The sequence below is a fragment of the Tachyglossus aculeatus genome, chromosome 6 (genome assembly GCF_015852505.1).
Source record: "Tachyglossus aculeatus isolate mTacAcu1 chromosome 6, mTacAcu1.pri, whole genome shotgun sequence".
Classification (NCBI taxonomy): domain Eukaryota; kingdom Metazoa; phylum Chordata; class Mammalia; order Monotremata; family Tachyglossidae; genus Tachyglossus; species Tachyglossus aculeatus.
This window is the reverse complement of record NC_052071.1, coordinates 58,276,916-58,299,018: the sequence shown is the minus strand read 5'-3', so window position 1 is coordinate 58,299,018 and position 22,103 is coordinate 58,276,916. Positions and strand designations below refer to the sequence as shown.

General features: G+C 46.4%; 1 protein-coding gene across 5 annotated transcripts in view; it reads left to right on the top strand.

Annotated features, from left to right (window-relative positions):
* The window catches only part of DACH2 (dachshund family transcription factor 2), a 471,250-nt gene that overhangs the window by 195,521 nt on the left and 253,626 nt on the right, over window positions 1–22,103 (top strand). For 3 of the 5 annotated variants that reach the window (XM_038747657.1, XM_038747656.1, XM_038747661.1), the window contains exons 2-3: window positions 3,862–3,948; window positions 13,499–13,614. In XM_038747657.1, coding sequence (XP_038603585.1) covers window positions 3,862–3,948; window positions 13,499–13,614 — 203 coding nt within the window. The remainder of the gene's footprint in view (window positions 1–3,861; window positions 3,949–13,498; window positions 13,615–22,103) is intronic. The other 2 variants (XM_038747659.1, XM_038747658.1) reach the window with 1 other exon arrangement.

Here is a 22,103-nt window from a genome sequence, read left to right as displayed (position 1 = left end):
AGAGCACTGGACTAAGCTCTTGGGAGAGCACAGTGGAGTTAGGAGACCAGATGGCTGACCTCAGGGACCTTTCATTCGGGATGGATAGTCTCATGGATTGCACTTTGCACTATATTTTTGATTGCTCCTTGGCAAATGGCTTAAATTTGGTTTGGAGAAACACTCACCCTGGTGTGGAATCTTTCTTTCAGAAAGTCACATAAGTTTTCCAGATCAGTTATAAGCTTACATTCCTTAATGTCCCAGGTAGCTGATTTTCCAGAGGTCAAGGAACTCCTCTCAATTTCACTGGGCTGTTTTTTCCAGCGTTGAAGCTGGACTCCCCAGCAGGTTGTTTGGGAGGGGCAATGACTCTTTCAAACTAATAGCTGGAGGTTTCAAGAGGGGCTGCCTTCTTTGAGGAGTGCTAGTAGCAATAGTCAGTCAGTCAATCGTATATGAGAGCTTACCCTGGGCAGAGCACCACTCTAAGCTCTTGGGAGAGAACAGTGTAACAGAGCTGGTAGACATGTTCCTGGCCCTCATGGAGATTACAGTCAAGGAGACAGAAATTAGTATAAATAAATTTTGGTTGTGGACTTAAGTGCTGACAGGTCGGGAGGGAAATGATAAAGGGAGCAAATCAGGGCCAGGCAGAAGGGAGTGGGAGAAGAGGAAAGGAGGGCTTAGTCAGGGAAGGTATGTATTGGTATATATTGATTGCCTAGGGAATGGGAATGTCTGAGAGTCTGAAGGGGAATTTGGGAAGAGCAGGAGGCCTGGTGGCGTTTCTCTTCTTCTCAAAGTGCCTGCCAGATTAATAAAGACACTGGTTTCAGGTGGTAGGAGTTCATTTGATTCAGTCATTCAGTGAGGAGACAATCAAAATGAGTGGCAAAAAAAAAAAGTCCTGTGATCTCAGGGTTCCAACCAGTTTTGTCGGGGGCAGTTAGGAGGGGTAATGACGGGGAAAAGAAGCAGTGTTCTTTTTCGACTGTCGGCACTAGGAAGGTTAATTTCCCTTCCCCACCACTGCTGCCCTTAAGTAGACATTGAAAAATGGAGTCGCCACTGGAAGTGGAAACCCGAAGAAGAAAAAAAAGTTAAGAAAATGTGTAGGTAAGAGTGCTTTAAAAAAACCTTGCGTGATGGGACCAGACATATAAAGGATCAACATTGACAGCGTGGATTTTGATTCTATGAAGCCATGTGGCCTGATGGAAAGAACACAGGCCTGGGATTCAGAGGACCTGAGTTCTAATCCGAGGTCCGCCGCTTGCCTGTTGAGTGACCTTGGGCAAGTCACTTCACTTTCCCTGTGTCTCAATTTCCTCATCTGCCGAATAGAGATTCAGTATCTGTTCCCCTTCCTACTTAGACCGTGAGCCCCTTCTGGGATCTGATTATCTTGTATCTGCCCCAGTGCATAGTATAGTGCTTGGTACATAGTAAGTGCTTAAAAAATACCATTTTTACTATTTTTTACATCATCAGTTACCTCATCTGTAAAATGGTGATGAAGACTGTGAGTCCCATGTTGGACACGGACGGTGTCCAACTTGATTAAGCCTGTAGAGAAGCAGCATGGCTCAATGGAAAGAGCACAGACTTTGGAGTCAGAGGTCATGGGTTCAAATCCTGGCTCCACCAATTGTCAGCTGTGTGACTTTGGGCAAGTCACCTAACTTGTCTGGGCCTCAGTTACCTCACCTGTAAAATTGGGATTAAGACTATGAGCCCCCTATGGGACAACCTGATCACCTTGTAACCTCCCCAGCACTTAGAACAGTGCTTTACACATAGTAAGCACTTAATAAATGCTATTATTATTATTATATTATTATTATTATCTACCCCAGCCCATAAAACGGTGTCTGGCACGTAGGTGCTTAACAAATACCATTACAATTACTATTATTGTTATTATTATTATTATTACTATTTTGTAATGCCCAGATCTCTAAATACAGACCTGACACTGCAATTTACCCAGATGTGCAATCCTTTGAATTTCAAAGAACTCTCATGGTTCCCAAGAGGACTGGTCTGTCATGAAGCCCAGTTAGCAGATGACAAAGCTAAAGCGGAGAGAGGGTCCGGTGAGTTCCCTGGGGGTCCAGTGGGAGTCAGATCATGTATCTGGGTATACCAAGCCCTGACTCGGGGTCCTACAGGTCCACCTCACCACCCACTGAACCATGTGGCCTCCCTGAAACTAACGATGATCTAGGGGGAAAAATGACTTTCCGACTGGTCCCAAAGAATCACTTTAATAGATCCCTTGCAATGTTGTGTCTCACAATTTATAAGGGCTACCACTCCTCAACAGGCTAACTGGGGGTGTTAATAAGGTGATTTTCCTAAGAGACATTGAAAATGGAAATGTGTGGATTGATTAATCCATGAATGATATTTATTGAGCAGTTGCTCTGTGCAGAGTGCTGTTTTAAGCGCTAGGGAAAGTTTAATATGACAGAGTTGGTAGCCAGGTTTCCGGCCCAGTGTGAACTCACAATCTAGAGAGGATTTGGATCATGCCTGAGAATAGGATGGTTTTGAGATGGTTACCCTTTCAGTTGTCTGGGAATGGAAATGATGGAAGGAATTCACCAGACTCCTTTCTAAGTTTTTCTCCAGAGTTCAGCAGTAGGTGAACTCTGTCTATTGCACAATACAAACAATCAGTTCTTAATGAAAGGATTTCACTTAAAGGACCCCATTTCCTAACCCCGCCCAATTTATCCCTTTCATTTCTCCACTTTCATAGTTTACCTCTAAATCATCTTCAGGGTTTTACTGCAGCTTAGTTTAGATTAAATCAGTTTGACGTTTCCACGTTGTTACCTTAGTGAGGCTGGGCTGGATGTGTCGTGCTGCTGTGGCACGTTTTACTTTGGAAAACAAACCGTTCTTGAATTATCCTTTAAAATGTGGGTTGGCCAAAGCACCTGCGGAGATGGGGAAAAGGATGAATTTGGAATAGTACCCACCCGATGTAAGAGAAGAGCTGAGGGGAGGTTTTGAGGTGATTCCTGGACCAAGATGGGCTGCTCAAACTTGTTCATTCGGTTCCTCGATCGGCTTTTTCGGCTGGTAAGGAGACCTGCACCCTGCTTTGCTCCAGCAGCAGTGGTCCCTTCCTGGAATGAGTTGAGCAAGGGAGTGTATGGAGTGTTAACTTTCTTCCATTAATTTTCCAAGCCACCACACAAGCTTACAAACCACTTTCTCTCTCAGGCGCTACAGTGACTCCTTATGCAATGGAGTTCACTGGGTCCTTGTTGCTACATTTCCTGGCGTGTTTAACATCAACTATGCCAGAAGTAGGGCAAGAAATTGGAAAGTGGCGGTGGAAATAGCAACACTTAGGGAATGCCCACTGGGTGTGATGCAGTGTACAAGGAGCTTGGGGAGTACAAGCAGCGTGGCTCAGTGGAAAGAGCACGGGCTTTGGAGTCAGAGGTCATGGGTTCAAATCCCGGCTCCGCCAATTGTCAGCTGTGTGACTTTGGGCAAGTCACTTAACTTCTCTGGGCCTCAGTTACCTCATCTGTAAAATAGGGATTAAGACTGTGAGCCCCCTGTGGGACAACCTGATCACCTTGTAACCTCCCCAGCACTTAGAACAGTGCTTTGCACATAGTAAGCGCTTAATAAATGCCATTATTATTATTATTATTATTACAATACAGAGCCATGACATATTCCTTTTCCACTAGGAGCTTACACTCTGATGAGGGAAGACAGACACAGATAGAGTATCAAAAACAAAAAATTAGATGTTCATTTGAATTAGCACATGTATAGAAGGGCAGAGGATAGGTTTCGATAATTACATAAGGGCTAGAGATGGCTGATGAATTTATGCTTCTATCCATGCAGCAGGAGAAAGGAAATAAACAAAGGTTTGGCTGCTTGCAGAAGAAAAATGCAGAAATCAATGGATTCAAGGAGGTGGGCTTTAGAAAAGTAAGTGTTAGGGTGGCTGTTAGCCTTCCAAGACTGAGCCCCCCTTTTCCTCTGCTCCTCCTCCCTTCCCCATCACCCCAACTCCCTCCCTCTGCTCTACCCCCTTCCCCTCCCTATAGCATTTGTGTATATAATAATAATGATGATGATGATGGCGATTAAGTGCTTACTATGTGTGAAGAACTGTTCTAAGCACTGGGGGGATTCATGGTAATCAGGTTGTCCCACGTGGGGCTCACAGTCTTAATCCCCATTTTACAGATGAGGTAACTGAGGCACAGAGAAGTTAAGTGACTTGCCCAAGGTGTCACAGCAGACATGTGGCGGAGCCAGGATTAGAACCTGTGACCTCTGACTCCCAAGCCCGTGCTCTTTCCACTGAGCCATGCTGCTCCTCAATATATATATACATATTTATTATTCTATTTAATTAATGGTGTGTATAAATCTATAATCCTATTGATTTATTTTGATGCTATTGATGCCTGTCTACTTATTTTGTTGTCCGTCTCCCCCCTTCTAGACTGTGAGCCCGTTGTTGGGTAGGGTTTGTCTTTATTTGTTGCTGAATTGTACTTTCCAAGCACTTAGTATAGTGCTCTGCACACAGTAAGCGCTGAATAAATGTGATTGAACGAATGAGAGGACATTCGTTGGGGAAGTTGTGACCACTGTTCAGGATAGTTCCCATCTTGAGTAGAAATTCCTACAGCCTGAATTCATTTGGCTCTAGATATACCATGAATCCCAAAACAGGTCAAACCAACCCCAGATATTTATAATGAAGAAGCAGCAGCATGGCTTAGTGGCAACAGCCCGGGCTTGGGAATCGGAGGTCATGGGTTCTAATCCCGGCTCCAGCTGTGTGACCTTGGGCAAGTCACTTAACTTCTCTGGGCCTCAGTTACCTCATCTGTAAAATGGGGATTAAGACTGTGAGCCCCACGTGGGACAACCTGATCACCTTGTATCCCGCCCAGCACTTAGAACAGTGCTTTGCACATAGTAAGTGCTTAACAAATACCATTATTATTATTATTATTATTATTATTATTATACTAATTGTGGTATACATTAAGCACTTACTACATGCTAAGCACTGTACTGAGCATCGGGGCAGATACAATATGATCAAGTTGCACAGTGGGCTCATAGTCTAAACCAGAGGGAGATCAGGTATCGAATCCCCGTTTTGCAGATGAGGTAACTGAAGCAGAAGAAAGTTAAGTGACGGGTTCAAGGTCAAACAGGAGGTAAGCGGCCGAACAGGGATTAGAACCCAGATCTCCAACTCTCAGGCCCGTGCTTGTTCCACTAGATCCCGCTCCTTCCTGACCATTCACCATATTGGCCATTTGCAGCATCAAGCAGTGTGGTCTAGTGAATAGAACAAGTGCCTGGGAGTCAGAAGGATCTGAGTTCTAATCCTGCCTCCACCACTTGTCCGCTATGTGACCCTGGGCAAGTCACTTCTCTGGGCCTCAGTTACCTCAACTGTAAAATGGGGATTAAGACCGTGAGCCCCATGTGGGACAGAGAAGTGTCCACCCTGATTAATTTGTATCTGTCCCAGCATGTACCACAGTGCCTGGCATGGAGAGCTAAACAAATCCCTTAAAAAAAATTCATCCTTTAGGGTAGTGATGGCATCCATTAAGCCGCCCCTGCATGCAATGCTATATATTAAGCGCTTAGGAAGTACACAGAAGTACCTTGCCTATCCACAAGAATCTTCTCCTCTACTCTGAGGGGTCGACAAATAGAATCCTTTTCTCCCTCCTACTTCGACCGTGAGCCCCATGTCAAACTTGATAATCTGGTTGTTCAGTGCTTGACACATAGAAGGCACTTAACATGTTACCACAATTATTATTCTTAATTCTGAAACAGGGAATGTTTACATTCAGAAACATCTGTAGAGGAGGCAGAGAAATTTTTTCATATCATTTTTGAAATGATTTGAGGGATCAACCCCTCAAGGTTGTTCTGTGCTCTAGAGGGTGTCGATTCCACTGATGCTAACTGGAAATGCACCTGCAGAATGGTGGAGAAGGCGCTAAAAGATCTGCTGGGGGGGACACTAATTATGCTGAGATTCCCCTCATTAGAATTCAGTCATTTTATGGCCCAAAGTAAACTTGTTTAAAGATGCTAGTGCCCAACCTCAAACACATTTGATTCAAATAGGCAACCAAGTCAGGTAAATGAAGTATAAAATAGCTTCCCAGTTAGACTTTCTATCAAGTGAGTAGTCAACCCTCAAATTGTCTATTCCATCAGATCCCTCTCTCTCCCCTTATTGAAGGAAAAAATTGAAATTCTGCTTCGGCAAGATATCCGGGGGATTGCCGTTTGAAATACTAGCTGGAAATAATTTTATTTCTAATTGTGAATCTAAAATCTAGTACAAGGGAGCCTCAAAGCGTGGACCCATTATTTAGGAGAGGGGTGCGTGGATGTGTGCATGTCTGAGTACATGTCTGTGGCATGAGTTTGTGCACATCTGTGGCATGTGTAAGGGTGTGTGTATGTTTGGTACAATTGTGTGTGCGTCTGTTGTGTGTATGTGCAAATGAGCATATGACTGGGTGTGACTGTGTTATGAAAACAGCATGGTCTAGAGGATAGAGCAAGGGCGTGGGAATCAGAAGGACCTGGCTTCTAGTCCCGGCTTTGTCACTTGTCTGCTGTATGACCTTGGGCAATTCATTTTACTTCTCTGAGCCTTGGTTGCCTCACCTGTAAAATGGGGATTAAGATTGTGAGCCCATGAGGGAAAGGGACTGTGTCTAACCCAATTACCTTGGATCTTCCCCAGCACTTAGTACAGTGCCTGGCATGTAGTAAGCTCTTAACAAAATCACAATTATTATTATCATTATTTCCCCCCAGTCCACTCAGAACCACAGCACTTTGTCCATATCTGTAATTTATTTATTTATCTTATTAATGTCTTTCTCCCTTTCTAGACTGTAAGCTCATCGTGGGCAGGGAAAGGGTCTGTTTATTGTTACGTTGTACTCTCCAAAGGGCTTAGTATGGTGGTCTGCTCACAGTAAGAGCTTGATAAATATGATCGATGGATCAGTTGATCAATCGGTCATCTGGGGGGAGTCCTGGGCCTCAGGCTCACCGTGGGGGACGACGGGGGTCGGGGCTATTGATTCTTAGAGGTCTCCGGGGCCACGGGTATCCCCTGAACAGAAGCACCATTTCATGCCCAGGTTCCAGTCATCAGCTCCGACAACTTCATGTATGATTAATGTTAATTACCCCTTTTGCAAGGATGACATTCCCTCCCAACCCCTGACCATTCCCGCCTTTGATCTGGCCGGTAATACAATGCAGGGGCAATAGCCTGGCAAGCTATCCGTGGGCCAGCACAGGGATGGGGTAGGTTAGGGTTGCCGGGACGGTCAAACCGTGTCTCTCCTCTTAAACACTGAAAGGTCAAGCGGAGTTTAACTACCACTGGCGTCTTTGACCTGCTGTAATGAATGCCAGACCGGAGAGGTGATTCTTAACCCTTAGTGCCATTCAGAGCCACCACGCTGAACTGAAAAACAAAAAGTTGACTTTTAAGGTGGAAAGTAGGTTGTGTGTTGTCAACAGGGGGGCAACAGGTAAGGTCAGTGGTGCTTTGGAGGGCCTCCTTTTTCTCTCCCCCATCTCTGCAGCTTGCATGTGTGTGAAGCGATGACATTATGAGGTCCGAGATCAGTGGTAAATAGTCCAGTGGCTGCGGAGTGTAGTGAAGCGGGGGTCACTGGGCACCGGCCTCTGAAGCCATTGGCCTTTCCAGGCTACTTCTCGCCACAGCCTGGGGGTTAAGGACCCAGGGTTCTGGCAGCCTCTCTCTCTGGTAGTAAGGAACGTTGTCTCTGACAAGTCTATCCCTGTCCGTGATTCCCCTCGCGATCAAACATTGAACAGATGTTTCCATTAAGTGGCTGGAAGACTCCCGAAATCAATAATTAATTTATTAACTGGTCGTCTCTTAAAAAACAACCAAATCAGCCTTCTCACTCACTGCTCCCTCTCCGATTCGTAAATGTCCGGCAGCAGAAACGTGAGGGGGGGTAGGAGAAAGAAACTTAAAAAAAAAGAAGTGGAGCAGTCAAATCCAGAACCCCGAATGATCAAGGAAACGGGCATCTCATCCATCACATCTCGGGATAAATATCTCACAGAATTTGTCGTATCTCATTGCAAATACAAGACATAATGCTTTCCTCTGTTATCTAGCCGACTGTCAATGCCACTGAGTTTATAGGTAGCTGAGATAATGTACTTGGGGCGTTCCTCTTCTGCTGCAGAAATATGAAGTCTTGTTGAAATATATTTCCAGTTGGTTTATTCCCCAGTCTCAGGGGCCCGGTGTACTATTTCAATTTCTCTAATGTAGCCCAAAGAATGAAAGGCCAAACATCAGGGTAAATTATGTTAAATCGCGGACGAGGGCCCCACAGGAAATCCCACTTCTCTGGAAGAGAATTTGTCCATTAATCTTAGACATGCCGCATCTAACGTTGATTCTCTAAAGTCGAAGAATCCAAGGCCTCGTCGGAGCTGTTTGGGAACACCGTGGTACCACATCCCAATTACACATTCAAAACCTTCCAACTCGAGGGGGCTATCGGGGGTAAGAATTCCTCCGCGCTCTCTGGGAGAGCCCGTTTTCCTAGGGAACATCATTCTATTTTACAGAGCACAAATAACCTTGTAATTAAACTGAAAACTTAACAAACAATTGCCAACAAGCAATTACTATTCAATTAAAGAGTAATTACATGGTTATTTGTGCCCTGTAAAATAAAACCTTACCGAAATCAGTAACACAGTCAATATTTTACCAGAAACAGGATGCCGCAATGATGGACCTCTCAACCTATGCTGATTAAATTGTCATCCAAATAACAGTTTCCCGGTTAAATCACCACGTGTTTGTCTTGATTAATATGTAAATTTCTGCCTGAATCTGGAAAATACTCTTCTTCTAGATAAAGGGGTAAAGGAGAAGGGGAGACATCCTTCTGGGATGATCTTGCCTGACTAATCCCCAGTCAGGATTGCTGAAGAACCGAAGCTCAGAGGTGTCTCGTCAGCCTCGATGGTCCCTATATCAGCTTGGGTCATGAGTGATCTATCCCTTGAGTAGGGCCCTAGTTGCAGGAGGATTTAGCGGTGAGGAGGGGAGAACCCTCCCGAGGTGCTCAGACGCCTATTTCTCCCTGGAGGTCAGGGTCTCCGGACCATTAGGACGCAACATGGTGATACAACAGCATCATAATGCGCCGGTCACAAAATTAAAAGTCAGAGGGGAGGCCTAAGGGTGAGATTGAAATTATATTCAGCAATTTCTACCATTTGTAAACTACAGTTTAGTAACAAGTTTCATGACATGGGCCAAGAATTCATTCATTCAATAATTGTATTTATTGAGCACTTACTGTGTGCAGAGCACTGGACTAAGCACTTGGACAGTACAATTCAGCAAGAGATAGAGACAATCCCTACCCAACAATGGGCTCACAGTCTAGAAGGGGGAGACAGACAACAAAACAAAATAAGTAGACAGGCATCAATAGCCTCAAGCATGCAATATGTAACTTTGTGTACGGTATCTGGTATTTAAGAGCTGACTATGTGCCAGACACTGTGCTAAGCCCTATTTATAATACAGTTCCCATATTGCTAGGCTTGAATAAGCAATCAATCAATCATTGGGACTCAGTAAGCGCTCGCTGTGTGGAGAGAACCGTACTAAGTGTTTGAGAGACTACAAGCACGCTGACTGAAGCAGCGTGGCTCAGTGGAAAGAGCCCGGGTTTGGGAGTCAGAGGTCATGGGTTCAAATCCTGGCTCATTCATTCATTCAATTGTATTTATTGAGCGCTTACTGTGTGCAGAGCACTGTACTAAGCGCTTAGGAAGTACAAGCTGGCAACATATAGAGTCAGTCCCTACCCAACAGCAGGCTCACAGTCTAGAAGACAGCGGGCTCACAGTCTAGAAGAACCCAAGTGGCTCCTCCACTTGTCAGCTGTGTGACTTTGGGCAAGACACTTAACTTCTCTGTGCCTCAGTTCCCTCATCTGGAAAATGGAGATGAAGGCTGTGAGCCCCATGTGGGACAACCTGATTACCTTGTATGCTCCCCAGCGCTTAGAACAGTGTTTGGCACATAGTAAGCACTTAATGAATGCCATTATTATTATTATTACAATGCCAACAAGTTCCCTGTCCACAAGGAGTTTACAGTCTAGAGGGGAAGACAGATATTAAAATAAATTATGGATGTGTGGGGGTGTTGTGGGGCTGGGGGTAGGGTGGATATCAAGTGCTTTTAGGTTACAGAGCCAAGTGCATAATTGATACAGAACGGAGAAGGGGTGGGGAAATGAGGGCTTAGTTGGGAAGGCATCTTGGAAGAGATGGAATTTTAATAAGGATTTGAAGGAGGGGAGAGTAGACGTCTTTCATGGCACAGTGGGGGCACGGGCCTGGGATCCAGAAGGTCATGGGTTCTAATCCCGGCTCTGCCACTTGTTTGCTGTGTGACCTTGGGCAAGTCACTTCACTTCTCTGGGCCTCAGTTACCTCATCTGGAAAACGGGGATTGAGGCTGTGAGTCCCACGTGGGACAGGGACTGTGTCCAACCTGATCTGCTTGTATCCACCCAAGTGCTTAGTACAGTGTCTGTCACATGGTTAAGTGTTTAACAAATACCATAATTATTATTATTGTTATTATATGAAATGGTAGGGAGTTCCAGGCCAGCGGGAGGATAATAATAATAATAATGATAATGATAATTATTGTATTTAAGTGCTTACTATATGCCAGGCACTGTTCTAAGCGCTGAGGAGGAGACAAGCAAATTAGGTTGGATGGAGTACCTGTCCTATGTGGGGCTCACAGTCCCAATCCCCATTTTACAGATGAGGTAACTGGCACAGGGAAGTGAAGTGACTTGCCCAAGGTCACAAAGCAGATAGTAGTGGAGCCAGGATTAGAACCCATGACCTTCTGACTCCCAAGGCTGTACTGTAGCCATTACGCCATGCTGCTTCTCAACATGGACAAGGGATTGGGGACAAGTGGTCAGCGGCAAAGTTAGATGAGAAACGCAACTTGACTAGCTGTGTTTCTAAAATCTGGATTTTGGGTTTTAATAGTACTCTCCCCAGTGCTTAGTACAGTGCTCTACAGAGCAAGCGCTCAGTCAAGACTGTCGACTGATTCTAGGAAGTCTTGAAGTGCGGTGACATTACCAGTCGTTGCTCCCCAAGGCCACTTACAAATGTGGGAATTCTTGATGAGGAGGGTCTGGAAGATCCTGGAGAGAATCTGGAGAATACCTGAGGGCATTTCAGCCCAACCTACAGGTGGCTTCACCGGAGAACACAGTTTGCTCACACCGAGTAAAGCAATTTCATCAACCTATGTGACTAGTAGATTTTTCTCTAGGGAGAGGAATGGGCGAGGGTGGGATGTGGAACTCGGTCACTTGTTTTACTTTATAAACCTTCCCGAGGAATGTTAAAAACCCGGCTGCAAGCCAGGAACGAACCTGACCGAAATGAAATCTCAAATGACCCGTAACGGAAAGGGGAGGAGCCGCGGATAAAAACCGAAAGAGCAAACGGGAGGAACAGGATCTTTTGTGCTAGATGATCTGCAATATCTATGCCCCGTGAAAGCAAAGCGCACGGTATGAAAAATGAAGCGTGTAATGGGGCCTCTGTGTAAGCTCCCTGGAAGCTGTCTTCATTTAAAGATGGAGTTTGTCTTGCATTGATAGAGAGATCAGCCGCTTCTAAGGTGATAGAGTGAAGTTTAACTTAAATTTCTTTGGGAGGCAGAAGTCACGTTTTGGGAGACGATCTCTATTGGTACCTCATAGGTTTCTGCAACTTGGTTATTTAATACGGTCTCTCCTCGAGGTTTCATCAACTGCCCCGTTATTCAAGTCTAAGGAGCACATGCCCCCCTTAAGAAGCAGCGGCAATGTGTCCGCCGGGATTAGAAAGTCATATTTTCAGCCGATAGAGACCACGTGAGATTCAGAGCTGGACGTGTCTTGCCGTTAAAATTTCTAAATTGTGGTGTCAACCTGGGACAGTGGGCCGGGGCACGGGCTGCGTTTGGATGGTCAAAGGGAGGGATCTGACGAGGACGTCTTTCCCCCTTTGTATTATGGATTTGAACGTGCGGTACGTGAATGATTTATCTGGTCAGGTTAGTCTTGTTATCCTCGCTCCGCTGCAGCCGATCGAACCACGGCACCTGTCTGCCCAGTTTGATACCTCTGTGTCTGCCATTTGTATGGTCGGCCTCAGACTTCCCTCTGTCTCGTCTCCAGCCTCCGAGAGCCGTGGCTCAGGAGTGATGCCCACGCTCATGAGGAACTGAGGGGGCCGTGGCGGCTCTGGAGTGAGGAAGAGCCTGGGCACAATAAAGCTTTCAAGGGGTGGAGAGTAATTGTCTGGTAGTTACAAAGAGGGAAGGTGTTCCAGACCAGAGGCGGGAAGTGGGTAAGAGTTTGGCGGTGAGATAGACGAGACAATAATAATAATGATAATGGCATTTGTTAAGCGCTTACTATGTGCCTAGCACTGTTCTAAGCGCTGGGGGGGATACAAGATGAGCAGTTTGTCCCACGTGGGGCTCACAGTCTTCATCCCCACTTTACAGATGAGGGAACTGAGGCACAGAGAAGATAAGTGACTTGCCCAAGGTCACACAGCAGACATGTGGCAGAGCCGGGATTCAAACCTATGACCTCTGACTCCCAAGCCCGGGCTCCGTCCACTGAGACACGCTGCTTTTCTGGTATTTGTTAAGCACTTACCATGTGCAAAGCACTGTTCTAGGCGCTGGAGGGGATACAATGTGATCAGGTTGTCCCACGAGGGGCTCACAGTCTTCATCCCCATTTTCCAGATGAGGGAACTGAGGCACAGAGAAGTTTAGTGACTTGCTCAAAGTCACACAGTTGACAAGTGGCAGAGCTGGGATTAGAATCCATGACCTCTGAATCGCAAGCCCGGGCTCTTTCCACTGAGCCATGTTGCTTCCCTAAGATATCCATTTAAACCCATTTATACCCATACTCAGTCTTTATGTCTAAACCGTTTATTCCACTGTCCGTTCAACCCTTCATTTTGATTACTCAAGGGTATTTTAAAATTATTTTATTTCTGCCTCCCTTAGCTGGAAACTACCCCAGTGTTTATTTCAGTCCCTGGCAGGTCACCCGTCTCCTGGTCATGAGTCTTTTCCCCACTGGGCCACGCTGCCCACCTAACCACCTGACGAGGAATTGGTTGGGAAAATAAAATCCCTAGCAGCGTCCAATCCAGAAAGAGAGCTCTCATATGTAGCTTTCACGGAGCGCGCTGCAAGGTGTGACGGAGGGCGGTCTTTGTTCATCAAAACCTCTGGTGCTTGGTGATGAAGCTGGCTATGGAGGCTCTCTTGGCAGGGTGGGGGTGATTTGCTTCTTCCCAAGCCCATCTTACACCTGCTCTCGTTGTGTCTCCACAGCTCCAGACCGGGAAGACCCCCAAAGCGCTCCCTGGGAGTGGCCATCCAAGAAAACGCACGTCTTCTGCCCCACGGAGTTCCCGGACTCTTGTCTCCTGGCCTCATCTCCCCTACAGGTAATAAAGCCCACCCACCCTCCGGATGGTCGGGATGGTCTCTTCATCCTGCACCGCGGTGGCAATAAACAAATATTGATCCAATTGCCTTGTCCTTCAGGACGTTTCCAGCTTTCCTGGAGGTTAACAGATTTTTTTTAAGCATTCATGGGAGCGGCGTTTTGTTACTGCATTGACTAAAATCTAATGGATTTGTAATTTGGCTCTTTATTAATTGTCATTTCCTGACAGGAAATTCCCCTGAATACTTTTTTCTAGGGTAAACTTGGGCTAAAACAAACCACCATCTTGCAAAGCCTATAGGGTAGAGCGCTCCTGTTCAGTTGTGTGAGAACAGCCTTCCTTTTATTTTTCACTGAGTCTAGGGACCACTCTTCAGAAGCAATAAATCAATCATATTTATTGAGCACTTACTGTGTGCAGAGTAATGTACTAAGCACTTGGGAGAGTTTGATATAACGGAGTGGGCAGATACATTCCCTGCCCACAAGGAGCTCACAGCCCAGAGGACAGAAGACAAAAAAGGATGTCTCCTAGCTTCAGAACTGCCCTTATCAGCTGAAGGTGAAGCAGATCACTAGTGCTTGGGGGCTATTTTGCTTCCAGGCTTCCATTTCTGGTAACGGAAGCCACCAGTGGGATAGATGGAAGTGAGGATCAGGCTGAGGGATGGTGGGTTTGAAGGGTGGACTTCTACACACTACCAACTTCAATGATGAGGCTCTGCCATTCAGTACTTCTGTTTGTGCATCTCCCGGGACTCACCTGGGTACCTTAGAAGCCAGTGTTGTTCGCCCTGACTTCGGACCTGCAGGACCAGTTCAGACAGGGGAGCATTTTGGTGGTTTCCATGACGTTGGAAATGACTCGTTTTCATTGTGAGGTGGTGGTGGTATGGGGAGGAGCCTACACAGTCCACCAAAATCCCTTTAATCAATCACATTTATTCACTCGATCAATCGTATTTATTGAGTACTTAATTTATTGAGCTCTTACTATGTGCAGAGCACTGCACTAAACTGCCCCAGGACGAGGGTTTCAGTTGTTTTCTCCCTGGGCCGAGGACGTTTTCAAAACCAACTGGGTGGGCTCCCCTGGCCCGCTGCCCCTCCGACTTTGATCGCATTGATTGCCCGGCAGCTGTCTCCCGGTCAATGCCCAGTAAGCTCTCCATGGATTGTGTAGATCCTCTGTTATCCCTTGGCAGTGATCGATTTGTCTTGTCGAACGATCAGCGGGGAGGACTGTTTAATTACAGCCTGACTCCTCGGGAACTCTCCTTGGATTCAGGATTTTCGGTGTGTGCGTTTGTGTGTGTGTGTGTGTGTGTGTGTGTGTGTGTGTGTGTGTGTGTGTTTGCATCTGACACACCCCCTCCCTCCCACCCGCCCCAGATTAGATTGGCGTAGATCGTGCCCGTCAGTATCTATGATGGTTTTACCACCAGGGAACACCAGCTCCCCATATCAAGTAATGAATTCTCCCACCCTTGGACTTAGGTAGACTGGTATCTGTCAAGATGGCTCAGTAATTAATAATAATAATAATAATAATAATGATGGCATTTATTAAGCACTTACTATGTGCAAAGCGCTGTTCTAAGCACTGGGGAGGTTACAAGGTGATCAGGTTGTCCCACAGGTGGGGCTCACAGTCTTAATCTCCATTTTACAGATGAGGGAACTGAGGCCCAGAGAAGTTAAGTGACTTGCCCAAAGTCACACAGCTGACAAGTGGTGGAGCCGGGATTTGAACCCATGACCTCTGACTCCAAAGCCCATGCTCTTTCCACTGAGCCATGCTGCTTCTCATAGCCATGCTGCTTCTCAAGAAAACCCACTGATCGGTTGTCATGTGCCTTAGCTTTCGCTCAATAAATGCTATGAAAAAAACTCCCCACAGCTGTTCCATTTTCATTAGGCATTTGGAGATTTCCACCCCTACTGCTTGTTGTGGGCAGGGAATGTGCCTGTTTATTGTTAATTAATTAATTAATGATGCATTTGTTAAGCACTTACTATGTGTGAAGCGCTGTTCTAAGCGCTGGGGGGAGGATACAAGGTGATCAGGTTGTCCCACGTGGGGCTCACAGTCTTAATCCCCATTTTACAGAGGAGGTAACCGAGACACAGAGAAATTAAGTGACTTGCCCGAAGTCACACAGCTGATAAGTGGCAGAGTCGAGATTAGAACCCATGACCTCTGGCTCCCAAGCCCGTTCTCTTTCCACTGAGTCACACTGCTTCTCTTGTTACATTGTACTCTCCCAAGCGCTTAGTACAGTGCTCTGCACAAGGTGGGTGCTTAAATTCGGTGGAATAAATGAATGTGTGAATGAGCAGCAGCTGTTGAGCAGCGGAGAAGACGACAGCCCGTCTCAGAGGGCTGCCAGCCTTCTGCCTAGAATCTCAAGCAAGCCTTCACCTGTTTCATTCTGTGGTATTTGGGGGGTGGTACAATTTCTCCCCCTCCAAAAAAAAAAAACCCCTTGAGTTTGGTTTACTCCAGATCTCCCCGGGCATCCATCAGGGTAGGAGGGAACACTTAAAATTAAGCGCGCTAGATTCCGGAGGTTTCGTTAATTTCGTCCAGATGTTTGATTTGGGGCGGTTTGCTTTCATTTCTTTTATGCCCAGGAATGGCCAACTGGCACCCGAAAGAGCTGGGGTGTGAATTATTAATAGTCCCCAATATGTTGTGGTAATTCTTTGCGATCGTTTCAGTGCACTTTCTCCTATAAGAGAGAAAGCCTAAATATGTCATCACAATAACTAGAAGCGTATTTGTTGGGGTGCCTCAATTTCCACTGTTTACGATGAGGCAACGGCCAACAGTTATTATTGTTTTTCTTCAGGGCAAACGTCATCATCTCCTCCCATTAGAGAAGCAGAGTGGCTCACTGGAACGAGCCCGGGCTTTGGAGTCAGAGGTCATGAATTCAAATCCCCACTCCACCAATTGTCAGCTGTGTAACTTTGGTCAAGTCACTTAACTTCTCTGTGCCTCAGTTACCTCATCTGTAAAATGGGGATTAAGACTGTGAGCCTCCCGTAGGACAACCTGATCACCTCGTAACCTCCCCAGCACTTAGAACAGTGCTTTGCACAGAGTAAGCACGTAATAAATACCATCGTTATTATTATTCTTAATGGTTATTGCAATCTAAACTATCCTTGCAATTCTGCCTCTGCAGGTTTCTAGCTAATCAATTTCCCCCTGACCTTGTCCGCTAACACACGGACTCTTTGGAGTCTTCAAATTTCTGGGCCAGCGGGCTTGAGAGGACTTATACCCCAAGTGTATCTTGCTTTGCTCAGACCCTAGGCAGGGAAACAGGATGGCTGATAACCCAAAATAGAATAGGGTCATTGCAACTGGGACTGGTTCGATAGCATGGAAAGGATCCATAGAGAAAAATGGAGACATGAAGGAGAGAGAGGGAAAGAGGGAAGGAGATTTGGGGGCAGGGGGTGAGGTGGAGGGAGAGAGAGAAGGAGGGACAGAGAGAAAGAGAATACAGAAAGCACTCAATGCATATCATTGAGAGGAAGAGGGGGAAGAAGGAAAGGAGAGGGAGAAAGGAAAGTCGGGGAGAGAAATGCGTGGGGAAAGAGATAGAAGTTTGAGAGGGAGGAAGCTGATATTTTGTATTCTCACTGAAAAACTCAACCAAGCAGTGGAAGCAGTGATAGACCATTCTGGATGGCCTTTGCCCTTCAAGATAATTTTGGTCTTTCCCTTTTGGAATATTTTTCTACTCAGTTGTCAGAAGCCATTTAGCCATCACTGGCCACAGTGTAGCTTTTCTTTTCAGTGAGGAGTCAAGGCTGTGGCTTCCCGGTGACAGCGGGGACGGTGGGGAGGGGAGACACCAGTGGCCAGAAATTGTTTGGCGTTAGAATTCTACCGTGAATTGCTGTGATATATAAGGCTAATAAATTAATATGATGAAGTTAATGAGAAGTACAAGTGTTGCCAGACTCCACCGGTCCAGCTTGAAAGCTGTTCCACATTTGCGGTTCTGCCTTCCTCCTGTGGCGAGAGATCACTGTTACCTACGCACTGTCACTGTGATAGATGACATATCCCACAGTGCCCTGCATTCCATCTGGTAGGTCCCCAAATGAGAAATCTCTGATACAAATCACATCCTCGCCAGCCCAGTGGATTGGGTTGGGGAAGGGAAAGCCCCCCAAGTTTTTCCCTCCCCTCTCCACCCCTCGACCGATCGATGAAATCCGTGACTCTGGAGCGGTCCCCCCCCGTCTCATTTCACTGGAGAACGCCCCGACCGCTTACGGGTTTTCCCCCAGAGAGAATGAGACCGTTATAGTGTTCGGTGGGGTGATATGCCTGTCGGATGATAAGACAGCCTGTCACGGAGGTACGGAGGTGGTGTTTGGAGGGAGGATCCCAACATGACTCATTTAACCCATGCCTGTTCAGTTATTCGTGAGACTTTTCTAGATATTTACTAATCCGAGTGGGCTGAGGATTTGAGCAGTCAGGGCAACCCCTTCAAAGCAAAATGCCTTCACCGCCGTTTCTAGTGAAGGTGTCGGGCCTTCTCAAAAACCTTCAGCCTCCACAGGCATTTGCTGCAGCTGGCCATTTGAAGAGTCTTACGGAGCCCTCTGATTAGCCGTACCAAGTTGAGAGAGCATGAAGATGACATTTTTGCTATGGGTAGTTTTTTATCGTGAATGTTTTTTATTATTATTAATAAGTAATAATAATGAGAAGGGTATATAAGCATTTAATATTCATTCATTCATTCAGTCGTATTTATTGAGAGCTTACTATGTGCAGAGCACTGGACTAAGCACTTGGGAAGTACAAGCTGACAACATATAGAGATGGTCCCTACCCAACAATGGGCTTACAGTCCAGAAGGGGACTGTGCCAAGCACATCGTGCCTAGGACTGTGGTAGATCTAATGCCATCATACTGGACCCAATCCCTGTCTCACATGGAGCACACCATCTCAGGGAGAAAGAAAGCAGGTATTGAGTCCCCATTTCACAGATGGAGGAACTGAGGCACAGAGAAGTGTAGTGGTCACATGGCAGGCCAGTGACACCTTCCCTGACTGAGATTTGAACCCGGAGAGTGTAAAGAGAGTTTATTCCATCTTGGAGTATCCTGCCGGGGTATCTTGTGGGGACAACTTGCTGGGGCGTCCTGCTTGGGGTGCCCTGTGGGAATATCCTGCCGGGGATTCCTACGGGAACATCCTTCTGGGACATCTTGCTGGGATGTCCTGCAGGGACATCTTTCTGGGCATCATCTGGAGACATCCTGCTGGGGCATCCGGCAGTGACATCCTTTGGGGCCATCCCGTTGGGATGTCTTGGTGGGATATCTTGTAGGGGCATCTTGCTGGGCATCCTCTAGGGACATCCTGCTGGGACATCATCCGGTGGTGACATCTTGCTTGGCCATCTTGCCAGGATTATCCTACTGGGGCATCCTCTGGGGTCATCTTTCCGGGACATCCTGCCTGGCTGTCCAGCAGTGAAGTCCTATAGGGACATCCTGATGGGACATCCTACCTGGTGTCCTGTGGGGACAGTGGGCCAGGACATCCCGTAGGGGCATTCATTCATTCAATTGTATCTATTGAGTGCTTACTATGTACAAAGCACTGTACTAAGTACTTGGGAGAGTACACTATAACATTCCCTGCCCACCACGAGTTTATCAGGCTGGGACATTTTCCGGGGATGATGCTACTGTGGCATCTGGTTGGTGTCAGCATTCTGAGATCCCTGAGGTCTCTGAGATTAGAGAAACAGCATGGCATAGTGGACAGAGCACAGGCCTGAGAGGCAAAAGGTTGTGAGTTCTAATTCTGGCTCCACCAGCTGTCTGCCGGGTGACCTTGGGCAAGTCACTTCATTTCCTCTGGGCCTCTGATATGTCATCTGTAAACTGGGGATTGAGACTGTGAGCCCCATGTTGGACAGGGACTGGGTCCAACCCAATTTGCTTGTAAACAATAATAACAATAATAATGATGGCATTTATTAAGTGCTTACTATGTGCAAAGCACTGTACTAAGCGCTGGGGAGGCTACAAGGTGATCAGGTTGTCCCACGGGGGCTCACAGTCTTAATCCCCATTTTACAGATGAGGAAACTGAGGCCCAGAGAACTTGAGTGATTTGCGCGGTCACACGGCTGACAATTGACGAAGCCGGGATTTGAACCCATGAGCTTTGACTCCAAAGCCCATGCACTTTCCACTGAGCCACACTGCTTCTCTAGTACCCACCCCAATGCTTAGTATGGTGCCTGGCACATAGTAAGTGCTGAAAAAATACCATAATTATTATTATTATTATCCCCAATCTTGTGCCCCCTCCCCTACTGGAGCAGCTGGGACACCAAAGTGGGGATTTAACCCCGGGAGTGTGGGCTCCTCGTGGTCCAGCACATGCTCCTCTACCCCTCAGTCAGGAGACAATGTGGACCCCACCAGCCCCGGCCTATCTCACGCTGCCCCTGACCTCTGCCAGCCCTGGACTGACCTCAGGGACCTTCGGTGTCTGAGCACTGTAAGTCCTCTAACAAGGCAACAAATTATTGGCCACCAACGGGAAGTAAAATGATTAAGGTGCATACAGATAGGGTGAAGGATTTGGCTCTGTAGACTGATAAGTGAATTCACATTTAGAACAATGAAGATAATCGCCATAGCACTGGGATGGAGGTGTTTGCGGGAAAGAGGCACAGAGGTTAATAGTAGCAATCTAGAGTAATGCTATTTATTGAGTGCCACTCTTAGGAGATGACAGTGGAAGCGGAAGAGAAGTTCCCTGCTCCCAAGGAGCTTTCACTTTAATGAAGAAGAGAGATGGCCTGGCCTAGAGGAAATCAGTCGATCAATCGAGTTTATTGAGCACTGACTGTATGCAGAGCACTGTACTAAGCAGCTGGGAGAGTTCATTTTAACAGAGTAGGTCGACACATTCCCTGCCCACAAGGAGATCATGGTCTAACACTCAGTACATTTAATTTTATTTAGTTAGTATGTTTGGTTTTGTTCTCTGTCTCTCCCTTCTAGACTGTGAGCCCACTGTTGGGTAGGGACTGTCTCTATATGTTGCCAACTTGTACTTCCCAAGCGCTTAGTACAGTGCTCTGCACACAGTAAGTGCTCAATAAATACGATTGATTGATTGATTGATATAGTGCTTGGCACATAGGGACAGTCCCAGTCCCTCGTGGGGATCACTGTCTCAATCCCCATTTTACAGATGAGGTAACTGAGGCATGGAGAAGTGAAGTGACTTGCCTAAAGTCACACAGTAGATGAGTGGCAGATCTGGGATTGGAACCCCAGAGAAGCAGCATGGCTCAGTGGAAACAGCACGGGCTTTGGAGTCAGAGGTCATGGGTTCAAATCCCGGCTCTGCCACTTGCCAGCTGGGTGACTTTGGGTAAGTCACTTAACTTCTCTGCGCCTCATCTGTAAAAAGGGAATTAAGACTGTGAGCCCCCCGTGGGACAACCTTATCACCTTGTAACCTCCCCAGCGCTTAGAACAGTGCTTTGCACATAGTAAGTGCTTAATAAATGCCATTATTATTATTATTATTATTATTATTTCTGACTCCAAGGCCTGTGTTCATCCATTACACCATGCTGGTTCTTGATTACTGATTATGAAGTCCTCCGTTCCCTATAACTCGTGGCTCCTACAACAGATGCACATGAGAGTGAAAAATCTCAGTAAGGAAGTCAGTCGATAGTATTTATTGAGCACTTACTGTGTGCCAAACACTGTACTACACGCTTGGGAGAGTACACTATGAAGATGTAACAGACACATTCCTTACCCACTACAGTTATCCTGTTAGACGACTTCTAGTGCTCACACACAAAATGCATCAACTCCCCAAGGGCCCCCGAGTTACGCGGGTGATGTGATTTTTCTGGCAATGGAATTGCCCATCTGATTACTCCTCCCTCATCTCGGTGGCACGGCTGCCAATAACCGGGTGACAAGTGTTATTTTCTCGGCCGGCTTTAGCTGACTCACGCGCTCTGAAAATTTCCAAATCTAAATGAGATAAATATTTGCTTGATGTTGTAATTTTTAGTGTTATGATTGCTATAATTTGTGGCTGTTCTGACAGGCTGCGAGAAGGATGTGGGTCTGCACTACATAAAAATACAATAAATTAGCACAAACTACCGTGCTCGAGAAGTAATAGTCCATATGTTTCGGAATGCTGACGGCAAGCTTGGTTGGAGGCCAGGAACGTTGGGATTCTAGGAAGCTGGAGCCCAAAGGCGACTGTCAAAAGCCGCACCGTTCCTTCGTTTCCCGGATTCTAGTGCCTAGCTGGTAGGGAGATGAAAAGTGTCTTCGGGAATGAAATAGAAGAGAACTGTGGTACTTGTTAAGTATTTACTGTGTGCCAAATACTGTACTAAGCGCTAGGGTAAGTAATAATATAATAATGTGGGTATTTGTTAAGCAC